At 37.5% G+C, this 20,014-nt stretch overlaps 1 protein-coding gene across 1 annotated transcript in view; it reads right to left on the reverse strand.

Moving 5' to 3' along the window:
* Positions 1–20,014, reverse strand: part of LOC106873592 (host cell factor 2) — a 73,682-nt gene that overhangs the window by 28,972 nt on the left and 24,696 nt on the right. The window contains exons 2-12 of the mRNA XM_089350137.1: positions 18,145–18,366; positions 14,176–14,263; positions 13,156–13,364; positions 12,876–13,067; positions 11,071–11,216; positions 10,378–10,645; positions 8,738–8,853; positions 7,707–7,887; positions 6,394–6,578; positions 6,005–6,151; positions 1,909–2,167 (exon numbers count right to left, since the gene is read on the reverse strand). Coding sequence (XP_089206263.1) covers positions 1,909–2,167; positions 6,005–6,151; positions 6,394–6,578; positions 7,707–7,887; positions 8,738–8,853; positions 10,378–10,645; positions 11,071–11,216; positions 12,876–13,067; positions 13,156–13,364; positions 14,176–14,263; positions 18,145–18,366 — 2,013 coding nt within the window. The remainder of the gene's footprint in view (positions 1–1,908; positions 2,168–6,004; positions 6,152–6,393; positions 6,579–7,706; positions 7,888–8,737; positions 8,854–10,377; positions 10,646–11,070; positions 11,217–12,875; positions 13,068–13,155; positions 13,365–14,175; positions 14,264–18,144; positions 18,367–20,014) is intronic.

The raw sequence follows: 20,014 nt of genomic DNA on the forward strand, positions 1-20,014 counted from the left end.
TCTTCGCAAGTCGAGTTTAGTGTTCAATGAAGACGTTGGCATGGGTGCCAGTCTACAAATTTAGTTCCATTTCGATTTTACTTGCCTCAACAGGTCTTTGCAAGCGGAGTTTAGTGTCCAAAGAAGGAATGTTATGCATAAGTGGGCTGGCTACATCCCTGGCAGAGGCCTTGGATTTTGGTCTAAATATATACATATATTTTAAAACTAGTTATTTTGCTCTTTATGACATCAGCGACTATCTGTCACTTCTCGATTAACTGTCATCTCTAGCCAGCATGTATTGTCCTACCAATGGGAGGGAGTGGGCTAAGTACTTCTCTTGCCTCACCAGGAAATAGCAACAATAATGCTTCTTCCTGACACAAAACCAAACTGCATCTCATCTAAGCTAACTCTCTCTCCCTAAATAATTGAGCTATGACCCTTTCTGTAACTTTCATCACCTGGCTCAGCCATGTGACACCTCTGTAATGACTTCTGTCTAAGGTATCACCTTTATCTTTGTAGCAGTTGAGTATAATGTTGTTAAATCAGTTGTTGGGTGTTATTTCCTCATGGACAACCTGCTTAATTACACAAGTGACTAAGCCATATCTCACTCTGCCAAATATTTTAAGCATCTCAGCAGTGATTTCTGATGAGCTGGGGACTTTCCCCGTCTTCACATCCTTAATTGCTTTATATACCAGGCTACTGTTGACTTGGATAGCCAATCTCTCTGTTGGGTCCACCTTAGGCAGACTCTCCTCCTTCCATGCATTCTCTGCATTCAGCAACCTTTCCTAGTGGCACTTCTAAGCCTCCTCCTTTGCAGAGTCACTAACTGCAAGTAAACCATCATCCATGTGAAAGCACTTTCATAATTTTCCCTGGCACATTGTCTTGCAAACTGAAATACCTCAAGTTGCAGAACATTGGTAAACTTCATATTTTCTGTTTCCCCTGGCTAACTATACCAGTCTTCTAGCCTCATTTCTAGCTATCTGATATAGTTCTCTGCTACCACCATTCTTCCAGGCCTGTTTCTTCGCTCTCATGGCCCTGTTTACTATACCATTCCACCACCACATCACCCTAGGTCTAACTGAGACTTTGCACCATCTAAATAGGAATTTCCAGTTATCCTCTATGCTCCAGGTCTGTAGCTTCTCCCGTCTCTTGTTAGGTGCTTCAATTAGGATGTCTCTAAATCTTAAACAATTCAAAGGATCCTTAAGCTTCCAAATCATTCTTTTCCAGACTGGTTTGCTTCTTGGAATCTTTCTAGTCTGAATTTGCTATATATGCTGATGGGTACCAGGAAATGTCTTTGCATTTTTGAGCAACCATGCATCTTGCTCTTAGGTAAGAATGTAGTCAATCTGGCAAGCGTGACCATCAGATTGATGGGTTATCAGGTGACTGGCTAGTTTCCTGAAGGTGATATTACAGATCATTAAGTTATTTGCATCACAAAATTCCAGTAGCCTTGTTCCTTCATCATGTTAGGAACCAATTCTATGGCCACCATGTAGACCAAGGAATATACTTGGATGCTACCCAACCTGTCCAAATTAAATCACCAGCCAAGCAGGCATATGTGTAAATGGATGCAAAGAAGTTACAAAAGAGAATTAAAGGCCGTGAGTTATAAAAGCTATGCACAAAACAACTCATGAGCCACTTCTCTAACTTTCTGCCAATTAAAAATAATTCGATATATTTATTCATGGCTATCCCAAGGCCTTAATTTCATTTAATTTTGAAAATAAAGCGTTTATTGAAATAACACGTTATTAAAATGGTGTTTGGAATATAAACATGGAATTTGTATGCTGGGAGGAACTAGGGGGCAGTTTTGAGTAGATTGGTATCAAAAAGTTTGTAGCCCTTCTCATAAGTGAATGACAAACAACTATTACTCACCTACAACTCCTCCGGCCCCACTGCCAGGCTGAGGGCTAACTACAATGAACTGAGTGTTTCCTCCACCACTCAACTTGGGCACAGAAGTGATAATCTTAGTCGGGGTACCAAAACTACCAGCTTGGCCTTTAGGAGCAGCAATAACAATTGTCTTTGTGCCCGGAGTTGTACTGGTTAAGGCTCCACCAGATTTAGCCATCGATATCAGAGATGTTGGTATGGTCTTGATGATAGTGTTGACAGATTTTGATGTTGAAGTCTACAGGAAAAGAAATATTCAAGTCAATGCACTATTATGGACAGCAATATAATATGATCAATAACTGATCAATACAATGATACAATCAATAATAACAATATGATCACTAACTAAATAATACACAGTACTATATATTGATACTAGATGTACTTGCCACACAACCATGCCAAGGTGAAAATGTCGATGCGCAGTGGAAAAGCACAAAAATACTATTTTGAACTTCATGCAATAAAATTCTTAAATAAACCACAGTTCTCCTGCCTTTTGTGAGACAACACAAACACAACCAAGTGTTTCCTCTTTGAAAAGGTTCAAATGACCTTCAACTTTTTTCCCCTCACTTTCTTCTTTGCCGTTCTTTATTACTACTGGCCCAAGTGAAATACTTGGGTCCTTCACCATAAAGTAATGTTTTTGCAAAGTCATCACTGATGCACAATGGAAAGAATTCTGTCAATGCTGTTCCCATATATCATTCATATATATATATATATATAAATATATATATATATATATATATATATATATACACCCTCATAATTTCTGACCAATATTCTTTGTACATCTGGTAGATGAACTTGCAGTCTCACTATTACAGGTTCTCTTTCATGAATTAAAAATCTTAAAATGGATGCAACTGCTTCAGATGGTCCAGTATACCTGCCCATTAGATATTGACCAACTTCACTATCATTGTTTATTTGAACAGCAGCTTGGTCATTTCCTTTCAGTGTGTATTTGATGACGTACTTAATTGACCTCACCGAGGCAATGATTTCAATGTGGCAGTGGCATTTGAATGCTCTTAAAAGAGTTTCATTATAAAGTACAGCCCATTTGTTACTGTTGTTTGTTTTTCCATTCTTATGAGATTCAACTCCTCTCATTGCAACTAATCTTCATCTATAGAGAGATAGTCTCTCTGTCTGTTTTTCTGCCTTTTGATTAAGATGATAAAGATTAATATATTATTTTAAATAGTAGTTTTCTCTTTCAAGAAAAAAAAAATCAAGTACCCATGATTCAAAAATATCTCACAAAAATATATTGAGAGTTTCTATCTCACAAGTCCATGGCACTCCGAAAGTTGTATAAACGATTAAGGCAAGAAAAAAGAAAGCACAAAAACAGGATGGACAGCGATAGCTGACACGACTGTTTTATTTGTAATCTTTATCATCTTAATCAAATGGCAGGAAAACAGACAAACTTAGAGTTTTAGTATAATATAGATAATTAACTAATTAATCAATACAGCAATATAACAATATGATCAATAACCAATACGATCAATCACTAAAATGGTAAACTTCAAATAAAATATAACAATTCTTTCTAGGACAGGCACAAGGCTGAATTTTGGGGGAAGGATGAAAGACCAAGTTGACCTCAGCAGAACTTGAACTGCAAACCTAAAGACAGACGAAATGCTAAGGGTTTTTTTCTTGTGTGCTAATGAGTCAATCAGTTTGCTACCTTAATGAAATATAACAATACCGTTTCCCTATTGCTAGATAAACAAAAACATCTCAGACTAAATTTGTGGTGAAAACTCTTGAAATAAGCAGGAAGTGCGGAAGATGGATGTAGAGACTGTAGAAATAATAAGTGGGACAGTTGGTGGGATAAAGAGAACTATATCAAGGTTTACAGACCCCACCATATAATCATTATCATCATTTAATATCTATCTTCGCTGCTGGCATGAGGTGGATGGTTTGACAGGAGCCAACAAGTCAATCTCATAAATAATCTCAGTAAACACAACCTGTGCTTGTCATTTCAATACGACAACTGACAAAGAGTAGATTTTCTGAACAAACCACAGACTACACATACTTTTCATACAAAAAAAGAATGAAACGCTAAAACAGTAGAAAAAACGAACAAACATATACAGAAGTGGCATAGAAATACCAATTCTCTCTCAAGGAACCTAGTGACTACCATCAACAAATGGGCTGTTGCTGTAGTATGCTATAGTGCACCCATCCTGAGATGGACACAAGCGGAGATTGACCATCTCAATCACACTACCTGAAAGACAAAGACAATGCATGGTGCCTTCCATCCTAAGGCAAATGTATACAAGCTCTACATGAAGAGAGTTAAAGGTGAATGTGGACTGATTAGTGTACAGGTGTGCATCAGCAGTGAAAGAAGAAACATGGCAAAGTATTTGGTAAACAGCAAAGAAGACCTGCTACAGTATGCTGCTAGTGCAGAAGCAATTACCAAAAATGGACTTGAGAGTGCTCATGAATTCTAAACAAGAACAGCCAATGAGAGAGAAGAAACCCTAATCCGTATGGAATTACATGGTCAGTTCCACCGTGAAACCGACAAATTAAAAGACCAGAAAGCATCATGGAGGTGGCTAAACAAGGGTGACCTAAAAAAGAATACTGAAAGCCTAATCGTTGCTGCTTAGGACCAGGCATTGAATACCAACTCAGTGAAGAAGAATATATACGAAACAAGTGCATCGGACTTCTACAGAATGTGTATGAAGAGGGTCGAAAGCGTGACTCACATTGTTAGTGCTTGTGAAAGTCATGTGCAGAAAGAGTGACAAAGTAGCCCAAAACCTCCACTGGCTACTATGCCATAAGTATGGATATGAGGTTATAGGTGCTTGGTACCAACATACACGGAAAAGGTTAAGGACAAAAAGAGGAAGGCAAAAATTCTCTGGGACTTTGATTTCCAGACAGACAAAGTGTTAGAGCACTGAAGGCTGGATATAGTAACCTCTAGGAGGGACAAACAAGAGTGCCTAATAATCGACATAGCAGTGCCAGGAGATCAACATATCATCATAAAAGAAAAAGTTGATAAATATGGAGACCTGAGAATTGAGATCGCTAAGATGTGGCAGCTACGAGAGTTGAACATAAAGGTTATCCCGGTTGTCATCAGAGCATTGGGTTCAATACCACCCAATCTGAAAACCCTAGAAATACCCTACAATCTAGATGTACTGCAAAAGTCTGCATTACTTGGAACTGCACGCATATTGCGTAAAGTACTGTCTGTCGGAGGTCCTTGTTGTGACTTGACAAACAGTACAAACACCCCCGGTAGACACAATGTCTTCAATCAACAACATCACGATATTAGTTACTGTGCGATGTTTATAATAATAATAAACATAATAGTTTCAAATTCTGGCACAAGGCCATCAAATCTCACTTCTTGATTGGTACTTTTTGATTTCGGGACATAAATAAGGCAGGCCAGAAGAAATGTTGCTAAGCATTTTTGTCTGTCATGCTGTGAATATTGCAAATGTATGCAATGAGCTGTTATAGGGCATGGTGGGTGGGTGGGGAAACCAGGATTGAGACTTGAATAAAATCCTGACACCCAAAAGAAATTGGACAGCCCCCACTAATAGTTATTTCTAAGGACAACAGAAAAAACTGAGGAACAATGCCCAAGATGTTAGTCCATATTAGGGTTAGTAAAGCATCAACTATATTTGAATGAGAACAGATGCACTTTTCTTTACAAAATAAGTCTTAAAACATCACTGGGTCCTATGTGTAAAGTTGGGTCTCTTATAAACCTAAATACACTAAAAACTATCTTTTCCTGAATTTGTGCTGCTAAGACTGAAGTATGTCTAACATGCCTGTTTGTTTTTTATAACATCAGATATGGTAATTGGTTCATTTTAACCTAAATGTGAAGTATTGACTCCAAACACTTGGGTGTTTGATGTGAGAACTTTTAAGATTAAATGCAACAGATGTTTGAACTACCTCAACCATTTGTTGTTGTTAAACAGAATTCCAAAATTAGAAACCTCTGAAAAATAGAAATAAAATTGTTGACCTGAGGTTGTACACTGCTAATGCCAAGGATTGTAGATGGAGTAGCGCCAGGATTGCTGCTTGTTATTATAGTCGTTGGTTTACCACTTCCAGCTTGAGTGGTCACTAGTTTTACAATAGTGGCTCCTTGAGGTAATGGAGTTTTTGGCTGAAATGAGGTGAGGGAGAGAAAAAGAGAATCAAATTAATTTCTAAACAGATGAAAGAAACACACACAATGTAAATGTAGGTAAATATGAGGTTTGCTCATCAAGGACACACAATTAAAATTTACCAAAGTTACAAAATTACCTCAATGGTTTAGACATTAACAAATTGATAAAACTATCTTTTCCATAATTCACACATACTAAAAAACAAAAAGGGAATATAAAAATGAAATCAAATTACTGTAGCAACAGTCATTCCTTGGGTGGTCTTTACAAGTGTCACAATCTGGGGTTGACTCGATGCTGTTCCGGTTTTATGGACTGTTATAATTTGTTTTGTACCAGCACCAATGCCAGCCCCGGCTTTTAATACTGTAGCACCAGGAGGGGCTACTCGCACTGTTTGAGTGCCAGGGATTAGTTGCCCTATAAACAGCAAAAACATATGGATAACACCTTTGAAACACCTGCATTACAACAGAAGAGTCTATAAACGTTCAATAATAAATTCCTACAAGGAGGACAAGTGCACACATAATAGAGATGCTCAATATTTAAAGTGGTTCCATTTTGAAATTACTTTTATTTTTGTTTTTTAAATTTTGCATCCATAATGAGAACACCTGATAGTAAGAAGTGCTAGTAGTAAAGAGCATTTAATATTTGGATTTACACCAACATTTGTCAGTAAAACAATGCCTATCTTCCTGACGAGTGGGAAACAAAAAATTCAATAATGGTGCCATGAAAATCGATAAAGATGAAAGACCATCTCAAAAGGATTCACTCAGATTTAAAAAAACAAAACAAAAACAGCAACTATAAAGGTCTTCGTTCTTTAGAGCATTGAAAGAAAAGGTTATGAAGCAGCCAAATTAAACATTTCTTTATAAAGTTACTAATGGAGATTAAGAAAGGTTGAAGGCATCATTCTTAATATAAGCAAGTAAAATCATCTACAATTGATGGTGACATAATTAAATGAGCTATTAGAGATGTAAGTGAAACAAAGAAAGACTTGGCCTATTTTAGATCTTTAAATGCAAGGATAGTGAGTCAATGGACTAACAAAATGGTCGTTGAGAAAACTCTAGGATCAGAGCTTGAACATTGTAAGTTTTCTAGCCAACTTAATGAATCAACATTTTATAATTCAAATATTCTCATGCTCTATGTGAGGTATAATAGCCAAATCTTAAAGGGAAATGAATTTTTGTTTGCTAATTATCCTAAAGCTGATGCAGGAGGGGAGACAATTTTGCAATTTTGCGAAAGGATTAGATTAATACAGTGGTTATAGTTTTAATTTTATTTTAGAAATTTATATGAGAGTCAATGATATAAGAATTTTACCAACCCCTACTCTAAGCAGTCAGAAAATTGGTTAGAAATAGGAGCCAAGTATCACTCAATTCACATCACATAATTTTTAAACATAGAAAGGTCATACTAGATAATGTAGTCCAAGATACACTTGGCCTGAAAAATAAATAAACAAATAAAACTATGTTGATATTAGGGATGCTAACACCACACACAGACAAAAGCACTTACCAGCAATCTGTTTTCCTTGGACATTAGCCATTTTCATTCCAGAGGTCACAATAGATGGAGTAACGACTTTGATACCAGAGACAGGAGTAGTGGTTGTACTAGTTGTACCAGGGATCTTCTGGGTGGCTGCAGCAGCAGCTGCTAGGGCAGCTATACCGGTCATCTGACCTCCAGCAGTAGTCTAAAAAGGAACAATCGAGTGGAAACCTTCATAATGGACATTTTACAAAATTACAACTTCACCAATAAAAGACAAAATGATGGTTTCAGTTTTTGGAGAAAAGAAGAGAGTGTAATCAACTATCACTGATGACAATGATGATGGATACCCCAAAAGGAATAAAGAGTTGAACAGTGTTTATATCTTACATGGAAAAATGGAAGTTGATGTCATCTGTGAGGAACTGAACACAAAGGAATGAAATGCCAAAGGACAAAACTGTTCCTTGTGTTTTACTATCTCAAACAACAGGACAGTTATAGAACTCATTGAGTTATGAAAATGGTTATAAGAAACATGATAATTTCTTGTTTTTATTAAGCATGGAAGGTGGACATAAAATGATTAAGAAGTTTGCATCCCAACCATGTGTTTCAGGTTCAGTAGCCTGAGGTCAAGCAAAGCCTTGCGAGTGAATACTCCAACAAGTAAAAAGACACTTGTGGTGTATTATACCAAGACAAACACAACACACCACACCTACTTATCACTTTTCAACTTCTATTAATGTTACAACAAACATCACAAAGAGATAAATACAAGGTATCATCATCATCATCATCATCATAATTTAAATATGTGTATAAAAAATACATAGTGAACTAAGCCTCATATGTCCTGCTATAATAACCCCGAAATAAAGTTAGCTAACAAAGAAAAACATCCTTATGCTCCTAGCAAAAATAAGTTATGGGAGAGTACCAAGCTACAAGTGAGGGAGTAATTAGATTTTGTTTGCTCAACAGAAGCCTTTTTGGTTTCAAAGAATTAGACAACAACTGTGCAAAGAAACTGTCCAACTGTTACTTACAGTAATTCCCTTTTGGCCGAGAGTCAGTATCTGAGGAGATGAGGCAGACACAACACGAATTGCACTCGAACCTGCATTGATACTTACAGGAGTTTTTTGTCTGATTGCAGCATTTACTAGAAAGAAAAGTTACGAAATGATTTTTAAAAAGTGCTAAATGCTTTATTCTGAAATTTAATACAATTTCAATAAAACCCCTTTGTCTTTCTATGAAAAATCTTTTTCATTCAACTCTTGTTACCAACTCACCTGAGGTCATCCCTGGTTCAATGATACAAATTACCTATTTCAAAATAATCTAAATTAAAAACTTCCATCAAAATTTCATGCTACTTTATATTCCAAACATTAACCTAATGATGACCGTATTTCAAAACAAACACGGTACCAAAAGGGTTAAAGAAACCTACATATTAATGATAAGTATGTTCATGAAACACAAAGAGCATTATAAAAATAACTAGAAATAATTATGTGATGACTATTGTTTTATCTATATTTGTGTCCAGTGCAATTTAAACTTTACTTTGTGACAAGTATTTAAAACACCAATTGTATTTCCATTCAAATATTGTACTTGTATTTTTTGTCGGGATCCATGATCCTAAGTTTGAGAGTTACACAGAGGAGATATAAAAAATAGAACAAAACATGGAAGATTGTTTATAACAAACAATTTGTTTTTGTTTATAAAATATATTATTTGGCAAATATGGAAGATAATCCAGGAAGTTTTAATCTTATTTTGATCTAAACACTCAGCAAGATTTAAAAGAGCAATTAAAATCAAGACTATAAAAAGATATACAAATGTATGAGCTTAGGTGTTTTTAGACGCTTCATGGTCTATGAATAGAACAGAGGATTTGTTTTTGCTTCAGGTCAAGCTAACTGTGGTGATAAATACCAGGTTTTGGAAGAAGTTGCCTGTAACAAGATTAGTATCTTATCCAGAACAGATTTATCTCTTTTCTAATTACCACTTCTGAATTGGCAGTTCAGGAAAGAGAATTTGCATAGAGAGAACAAATACGAATAAAAGGGGGGATGAAGAAGTAAGTTAGACTAATTATTTAATCATTATAAATTGATATTGTAAGTCTACTTTGATAACAACAGAGCTTTACAAGAGAATAATTTCTAACATGACAAAGTTTTTCAACAGATTTAATGAAGATACTGCAGCATGTCTAGGAAGGAAATATAGGAAGGAAATATAGGAAGGAAATATAGGAAGGAAATGTCTAGGAAGGAAATATAGAGCTCTAAAATAGGCAGAGATGTGGCAACCACATGGTTTCTACTAAAGCCCCAAGTTGACTTAAGTCTTGAGGGTGGATCTGGTAATCAGAAACTGAAAGAAGCCCATCATGCATGCATGCATGCGTGTGTGTGTGTGTGTGCGTGCGTGTGTGTGTGTGTGTGTGTGTGAGCATGTTGCATGACTGTGTGTGTGTGTGTTTCATAGCTGCAGTCATTTATTTTCAATATTCTGTTAGAAACATGTCTAGTTTTTGGGAAATATTACCAAGCTTGGAAACGAGTGAGGATTGGCAATGGAAGGGCATCCAGCTGCAGAAAATCTGCGTTCTGACCCATGCAAGCATGCAAAAGTGGACGTTAAAACAAAAGTTACCCACCAGTTGAAGGTGCACGGATAATGGTCGGCTGGGATTGAGTGGTAGCAGTTGAGGTCTTTGACAAAGTGTTACTGAGAGGAACTGCAGCTGGAGTAATTGTCTGGGCAGGAGGTAAGTCATATTTCTGTAACTGGAGAAGATAGGCATCGGCAGTTGGTACAGCACCCCAACAAACTTCGAGTGTATTTGTACTGGCACGAACCAGCTGCACACGAGATGGCGCAGGAGGCTTTTCCGTTTCTAGGAACCAAAGGTCCTTGAAGCATACCTTTAACAAACAACAAAAGCATTTTAGCAGAAATATTTGATGTAAAGAAATCTTTTTATTTACATAACATCACCAATATTTATAACACTTTGTATTTCTCATTGAAATAATATATATGGTGGGGTATATTTCCAAAAATACAGTTTTAAACAAGGACTTCTCAATTGTAAAAGCAGAATCCAAATTTTAAAACTTGTTAAAATTAAGAACTCATATTTTTACACACCTGAAAGTGCAGGTGAAGAAGTCTGCTTCCCAATCACATGGCACCATGGGCAAGTGTCATACTTTGCTCCAGGCCAACCTGAGCCCAGTATTGTGAATGGATGTGAAAGATGGAAACTGAAAGAAATCCGTCATTTATATATATAAATGATGGATTGCTTTATATATAAAATGAAACAATGTGATTGAGTAGAACTCACCTGATTATTCCAAGCCTTTCGGTAACCATCTCGACCACTCCAGATGTAAAGTCGTGAGTGCACAGCAACAGCACAATGACCTGCTCGAGCTCGAGGTAAAGCATCTTCAAAGACTTCCATGGCAAGGGGTTCCCAAGTCATTGTATCTTTCAAAGAGAACAAAAAAAGTCAGAAAACCAATTATATAAGAAAAAAAAAGGCGTGGCTTAGTGGTTAGGGCATTTGGCTAACGATCGTAAGGTCGTGAGTTCGATTCCCAGCTGCACACTGTGTTCTTGAGCAAGACACTTTATTTCTCGTTGCTCCAGTTTACTAAGCTGGCAAAAATGAGTGGTACCTATATTTCAGAGAGCCAGCTTTGTCACATTGTGTCACCCTGGATCTCCCTGAGGGCTAACTTAAAGGGTATGTATGTCTGTGGAGTCCTCAGCCATTTGCACATTCATTTCATGAGCAGGCTGTTCTGTTGATTGGATCAACTGGAATCCTCTTGTCATAATCAACGGAGTGCTGGAGTTGGAAACCTACAAAATCCTGTGAGATTTCCCGATCCAAACAGATCAGGTACCAGAGCCTAACAAGCTGGGCCTAGTGGCGGTGGACAAAGTGAACCACATGTGCTGTGTAACTGATGTTGTGCAGGAGCAGTAAAGGGAGGAAAGCAAGAAAATAGACATATAAGATCTTTTTAGGTATGGAACAGTTTGGCTATGGAAAACGAAGGTGAAGATAAAGCCAATTATTGTTCAGTCCTTGGGGGGGGGGGGGGGGAGTATAAGAAGGCATCAAAAGGAATATAAGGGAAATTGGCATAGAGTGCCCAGTAGAGCTGTTACTAAAGGTCTGACTCTTTGACATGGTTAGAATAATCAGGAAAGGAGCTGAAACCTCCCCCCCCCCCCCAAGATAGCATGGTACCACAGGCAGCAGGCAAAACTCCAGGGGTTCCAACAAAACCCAGGTTAAAAAGAATAATAATAATGATAATTGTTTCTGATTTATGCATAAAGCCAGAAATTTTGAAACCAAGTGCTACTTTATTACTATCAACCCATGAGGGATGAAAGGCAAAGCTGACCTTGGTGGGATTTGAACACAGGAATTACATTGTTCATGTACTTTCCTTATTTGGCAGTAGAGTGTGATTTGAAGGACATCTGGTTGCTATTACTAGCAAGTAGAGACTTCCTCAAAAAAGTTTTAGTTCTCAATGTTTGACCAGTGAAAAGAAGACTTTAAGGCAGTGGATGGGTAAGATCATTAGAACAAATACCTAGTGGTATTTCTTTCAGTTATTTACACTCTCAGTCCAAATCCCGCTGCGATTAACTTTTCGTTTTATTCTTTCAGAGTTAATAAAATAGAATCCCAGTCAAGTACTGGAGTAAATCAACCAACTTACCCCTCCATCCAAATCAATAATTATTTTTATTATACTTTATTTTCCCCACCACCACCACCATTACAAGATGTTACAGCATGCTAAGGAGTCTAGCAGTTTGTAGGAGACATTTTTGTCATTGAATAAGAGGTGAATTCTACACCAAGCATTGACCAAAGAAGGAATTTGAATTAAACACTTGCTAATCATAGAATAACTTGATTTCTTACAATGATGAACCAAACCTCCAATACTCCAATACATACAGTATTTACTCATGTAAATTAGTCACCCACCTAATTTAGTCCTAAATCTTGGTAATAAATTTTTTTTCCTTCATAGTTTTTGCTTTACCCCAGTTAAAAAATCAAGTAAATATGTTAACTAACTTTAACTACAGAGACAGACTGCGAAACAAACTTACCTAAATTTAGTGAAGCTAGAGTGTTTGTACATTTCCACTCTTTTTCATGTGTAGCAACTTTAATATCATCCATAACCAGTGGTACCCAACCTCCAAATACAAACATACGGTTTCCAATTACAGTTGCCGAGTGCAGACTGCGAGGTAATGGAGATATTCCTTGAACAACTGGTTTGGTCCAAGTCATTGTTTCTGAAAACAAAATATTGTCATTTTGATTTGAAAATTTATAAACAGATGGATGAATGTTGTTAAAAGCAAATTGCTGAAGAAATCTTACCACAATCAAGCTGCCAGAGGTCTCCCAAGCGACAACCACTCATACCACCATATATTATTAACCTTGGTCGACGACCATCTTTCTCTGAATAAGCTGCACAAGAATGTGATTCTCGAGGAGGTGGTGGCTGGCCTCCAGCTTGAGGAATGTCCCAAGCAATTGTGTTAGAATTTTGTTTCAACTCTAGTGAGTACAAGTCATTGAGATATCTGAAAAATAAAAAAACATCCAGTAACTAGGGAATTCAATTAGTCCAACACTGCTTTAATCATTAATGCATATTAAAATCTATTTCTGTTCTGTCTAGTTTTTCTCTGTGGTTCTAGAAATCTTGGTTACCTTTATGGTATCACATCAGTTACTAGATTTTATTCAGAAATTTTTCACCTTTCAATTCATTGTCTCAATTTCTGTTGCTATTAGTATTTTCAAATATAATGGGAAAGAAAACCTTCAACTTTACTCGGCATCTGCTTGTAGTACAAGAATTAAGAAAAAGTTGCGGGTGGTAGGCAGATATGCAAAAATTCCTCAAAGCTTTTATAACTGAAAATGCATACGAAAAGTTACAAAAACAATTGTAAACCATTCTTTGCTTGGTTAATATGAATAACTATGGCAACCGAACTATATGCACTAATAAAATACAGTTTTGTAACAGAAAATTCAATCACAAGTTATCTCAGGATCAGCGACTTTCTTGCATGAGTTATTTCCTCATCTTGACAGAAAGGAATGAACTATGACAGTGTCAAGGGGAATCTGTAATTAGTTCAATATCATTGCTTCATTTTTCTTTTAAATAAGTTTCTAATTAATCTTACATAAAGAGAGTATATAATGATTTGCTTTAGAGGGAATTTTCCAGCAATCCTTCTCTGGTTCCAACAAAACAAATAGCAAGAGTGAAAGAGGTGACGGATAAAGTGAAGTTGTGAACATGCGTTAATAGCTTAATATAACAAATGTGAAATATATTGAGTTCCTGTAGGAATTTAAGAAATGCGTGAAGATACTAACCTAGGAATATTATTTTTGGGGTCCTCACTGTCATTAGCCAGACCTCCAAACAAATATGCTTTACTTCCCAACAGAGTAAAGCTGTGCCCTACAAAATAAAATAATTCCTTGTCAGAATGGAAAATGGACATTTGATGATGATTTAGAAACATAACATTTTTTTTAAAAATTATAATTTCATCATTAAATAGATCTTATGATTATACAAATTTTTTTTCTTTATGTTTTGGGTCACCACCTCAAAGTGTTTAGTTCAGTGCTTCTTAACCTTTTTACTATCACACCACCCCTAGGAATTTGTCCTTCTCTCCACACCCTTCTTACATCTATGAATAAAATTCCCTCCCAGATTTTAAATAAAATTTAAAATATGGTTTTAGTCTTCTTATTGAATATGAATTAGTCGCATTATACAAAATACGCATAATTTTATATATAATCACATTATGCAAAAAGGTGAGATACTTGACACTGCTTCTTAGCTACAAGATCTTGAATGCATGGTTGAATGGCAGAGAGGGCACAACGTAAGTCCCTTTCAACGTTCAGCCTGTGCCTGTACTTGGTCATGATAGCAACGAGCATGGAAAATACAGCTTCACAAAGATACGCGGATCCAAACATAGCTAAAATCCAAAGAGCCTGATATGAGATCAGAGGATAAACAGGAAGGTAGTTGATCCAGAACGTTTCAAGATCCAGTTCTTTGAAGTTTTCCTCAGCTGGGGAGTTGAACTTCAGCTCGAAAATCTCCCCTTGCACTTCATCCAAAACATCAGTCACTTCACATTGAAAAGGGTTCCTGATGAATTTCCAAGTTTCACACTTTTCATCTATATCTGGGAAGTATTTGAGGAATTCTGTTTTGAAGTCAGTTTGATGAGTGATTATTTGTTTCTTTAACTCAGAATCAAGGTTACCGTGAATGAGAGCAGAATCCAAGTAACCAAAACTGGGGCTGTATTTCCCTGCTGAATTCGACATTTCCAGAGGTCAAGTTTGGCCATGAAGGTTTGAATAGTGTTAAGGAGCATGAGAAATGTTGATATTTTCCCCCTTTTAGTTTAAGGTCAAGAGCATTTAACACTTCAAAGATGTCCACCAGGTAAGCAAAAGATAGCTAAAAGCCATCTCAGATTGGAAGTTGTCATGGAAATCTGTCTCCTGCTGCAAATCTAGAAATACTACTACTTCTTCTCATAGTTCATAAAGCCATCCAAGCATGTTCCCCCTTGATAGCCATTGTACGTTCATGCGAAAAAGCAATGTGTCATGATAACCTTGCTCTAATAGCAAGTGACTACCAGAACCAGAAACGAAATTTAGGGTGTGGAAGCAAGGTCTAGAATCGAAGGGCCTTAGGGTTAACCTAGCAAAATCGAAAGTCTTAGTAAGTAGGAAGGCTGACAAATCACAAAACCCTTCAGGTAGATGGCCCTGCTCGCTCTGTAGAAAAGGCATGGGTAGAAACTCCATACAATGTACCTGGAGTAAGCTATGGACACATAAAAGGTACAGGAATGTCAAAGGAAGGTTAACTGGGAAAATAGTTTTTGTGTGACAGATGCACAGGGGCAATTAACACTGAAGATGTACAGAAAACAGAGTCCATCACATGCCAGGGAGAAAAACTAGAAGTAGTTGATAGCTTCCACTACCTAGAATAAGAATAGCCTGGGCAATGTTTAGGAGCTCCTACCTCAGCTGGTAACTAAGGGCCTATCGTTCAGGATGAAAGGTAGACTATATGATGCATGTGTGTGAACTGCCATGCTACACAGCAGTGAAACATGGACCATGACTGCTAAGGACATGCATAGGCTTGAAAGAAATGAAGCTAGTATGCTCCGCTGGATGTGTAATGTCAGTGTGCATACATGACATTACACATGACAGAGTGTGAGCGCCCTGAGAGAAAGGTTGGACATAAGAAGCATCAAATGAGGTATGCAAGAGAGATGACTGTGTTGGTATGGTCATGTATTACGTATGGATGAGGACAACTGTGTTGCATGTCCGGCCCATTTAGAAGTACCCTTGATGCGTCAGGCAATCTGATATGCTTGAGAAAACCTGTTGAGTCAAGTAAAACCAAAATCGTAGCTGTGGCCAGTGCCCCGACTGGCTCCCATGCTAGTGGCATGTAAAATGCACCATCCGAATGTGGTCAATGCCAGTGGTCCCTGACGGGCTCTTGTGCCTGTGGCACATAAAATGCACCATCCAAATATGGTCGACACCAGTGCCACCTGACTGGCTGCCATGCCGGTGGCACATAAAAAGCACCATCGGAACAGGGTCAATGCCAGGTCTGCCTGACTGACTCCCATGCCAGTGGCACATAAAAACACCATCTGAACATATTAGATGCCAGTCCTCCCTGACTGGCTCCTGTGCCAGTGACATGTAAAAAGTACCCACTAAACTATTGGAGTGGTCGACATTAGGAAAGGCATCCAGCTGTAGAAACATTGCCAGATCAGATTGGAGCCTGGTGCAGCCATTTGACTCGCCAGTCCTCAGTCAAACCGTCCAACCCATGCCAGCATGGAAAATGGAAGTTAAACGATGATGACGAACATGGATTGTCAAGCAGTGGAGGGACAGATGCAAACACACACACACACATATACAATGGACTCCTGCAGTTTCTATTCAGTAAATCCACTCACAAGTAGAAAACACTTGCCATGCAGTGAGACTGAACCTTGAACCATGCAGTTGGGAAGCAAATTTCTTACCACGCAGCCATGCCCATCAAACTGTTAATTAGATTTTAGTACTGACATCCCCAAGTACTACATTCTGTTTTCAAATTTTCTCATACCAAGTAGAGACACATATACTGTCTCTCTCTATTTATATAAAGTAATAGTGCTGTACCTGATATTAATTCAAAAAGCACCTTTCAAGTGTTGGGCCTCACTGATGCCAGTGACATGTATCTGGCACTCGTACCAATGGCATGTAAAAAAGCACCTCGTGTGTCGAGTGTTGGGCCTCATGGAAGCAATGTGGTTGGTAATGGTGTTGCACAACAGGCACCAGCACCGGTGGTATGCAAAAAGCACTTTTTGAGCATTGTTTCTCACGGAGGCAATGTGGCCAATGCCAAATGACCAAGACCTTTAGCAATATGCCATGTTTGAGACAAAGACCCATCAAGCCAAGTAAAATCGTAATCGTGGCAAATACTGGTGTCTTGCAAGAGGCAATTGTGATGGTGGAACATAAAAACACCCATTACACTCTCAGAGTGTAATGGGTGTTAGGAAGGACATCCAGCCAGAGAAACTATGCCAAATCAGACTGGAGTCTGGTGCAGCCCTGATCAAACCATCTAACCCATGCCAGCAAAGAGAATGGACATTAAATGATGAACTCCACGAAATCTTATTTACATGCAACTAAAACATCTCTGATTAACCAATGTCCAGCCATTTTCTTGCTTAAACATTGCCTGATGCCTGGCTTAACACCCAACAATAGTAGATTTGATCAATCACGAAATTAAGTGGTTAAAATTGATTCAGTCACCTGATCACCATTTTGGTTCGTGTAAATTATTGGTTAGAACTGAACAGAGGTTCACTTTCCAACCATGTGATTCCGGGTTCAGTCCCACTGTGTGGCACCTTGGGGAAAATGCCTTCTACTATAGACCCAGTCCATCAAATATGTGTGTGTATGTTTGTATGAGTGAGTTCATATTTTCCTTGTCTTCATATCTTTTGTTAATTGCAAATAATTGTCCTGTTGGTCCAATCATGTAAATTTGACAAGTTGCACAATCTCTGTAAACAAAAGGATTATCTTGGTGTTGTTTGTTTTAACACATAAACATGTCTGGACATTCTGTTGTTTAATAGACTGGGAGATAATTACCTCAAAAGAAGAATCCATTATATGTGTATAAAAAATACTTAATGTAAAGAAATAATTGCAGTGAATAAAATAAAAGACACTTACCAAGTCTGGGACAAGGTGGTTGGCCATTTTTTGGAGGCTTTGGTTTTAAACGCTTCCATTCCCACCTACTTGCTTGCAATTCATACAATTCATTAGAATATTTACCATACTCAACCATTCCACCAAACACAAGTATGCGAGTAGCATCACAGACAAAGCCGTAAGCTGCACAGCCAGGTGGGATGTCTCCCCGAACAGCTGGTACAAACCACTGATTTGTTGCTGAAACAAGTTAAAAAAAAAAATAAATAAAGACAAATTGAAGAATGAAAAAATGTTTGAACATGAAATGAATTTTCTTTGTTGTTGTATCAAATGCTGGAATATAACCATAATTTTAATACAATATTTGTTTGTTTTTCCATGTTAGAATGGGTTACACATATTATCGAGGCCCTGTTTTACAAACAGGTGCCCCACCTCCCGCTGACAGTTATCTGTTCTTTTTCTTTAGAGTAAAGACTTTCTTCAAAAGTGCAAACCTAGAGGTTGATTTGTTGACAAGAGAAATGATAGCTCAGAGATTTTCAGAGAAATGCAAATGTAAACATAAACATACATGTATATAGTCATTGGACTGCAGTGATGCTGAAGTAGCACTTTGAGGAGTTTATTAGTCTAACAGATGAACTGCAGTATTATTTTTTTAAAGTTGGGTACCTATTCTATCAGTCTCTTTTGTTAAACTATGTTATGGGTTATGTAAACAAACACCATGAGGTTTCAGTAGCGAGGGAGGGGGAACAACACAGACACAAAGATTTATGATGGGCTTCCACTTTCCATTCACCAAATTCACTCAAAAGGCAATGGTTGTTCTGGGGCTATAGTAGAAGACATTTGTCTAAGGTGTTACACAGTGGGGCTGAACTCAAAACCATGAGGTTTGGAACCAAGCTTTTAAAGCACACAAATATGCCCGAGTGTGTGTGTGTGTGTGTGTGTGTGTGTAAGCAAGCAGTGGAAGGGTAACAACCATTACAATTCCTAAAGTAGCTGAACCTGGTACAGTAAAAGCTAGACATAGTAACATGCAAGACAACAGTTGAAACATAAACACTAGTAGCTCCATGAATAGAGAAATAAGGAAAATGTATCTAATTTTGGTCCCACTAACGTAGGAAGGAGTAATGAAGATAAAAATCTCTATAGTTGTGGAAAAAAGTACAATTTGTCCAATAATGTTTTAGTATTCAAACCAGCCAGATCCATTCTTTCACACATGTCCTACAATAGCATTCTGAGAAAAAAAAATTGCATCACTGAAATTTCAAAGCTACAAGATAATGCATGATTAATTCAAAACAATGAAAATAAATATGCATTACATTTGCCAGAGTAATCGGAATGCTAAAGGGTGAAATGCTGAATGTACGAGGAAAGATGTAGTATGCAGGCGTGGGGTTATGTAAGGAGGAGATTTATACTTCTCGACTGGTGCATACTTGACAAATTTCAAGGTGACATTGGCAAACTATTTAGTTCCATTTCAGGATAGAGAGAAAATGCATAGCATAAGCTTAAGTGTGTTCATCTAATCTCTTAAAGAATGGGGGAAAAAAATTAAATAGGTATGATTTGCGCATAGAGGAAATATTCCATATTATCAGGGCTAAACACCAGTTGCTTAACAGTAGGCAACAACAAGCCCTAAAATGTTCACACCTCCACAGAAGGGCATTCAAATACTTCCATGGAAGGGACCTATAATTTAGTAACCACCATGTTAATAGTAGGTGCCTGAGTTTACATGGTAAAAAATCAGTGTAATATCTGGTTTGACTTTCAAGTAGTAATCCATATTATTCTTAAGTAAAACTACTTATTGTAAAAATGCTTGCACACCTACAAGACAACAAAACTGCATCTA

Source organism: Octopus bimaculoides, chromosome 4 (assembly GCF_046866305.1).
Source record: "Octopus bimaculoides isolate indiv1 chromosome 4, ASM4686630v1, whole genome shotgun sequence".
NCBI classification, from domain to species: Eukaryota; Metazoa; Mollusca; class Cephalopoda; order Octopoda; family Octopodidae; genus Octopus; species Octopus bimaculoides.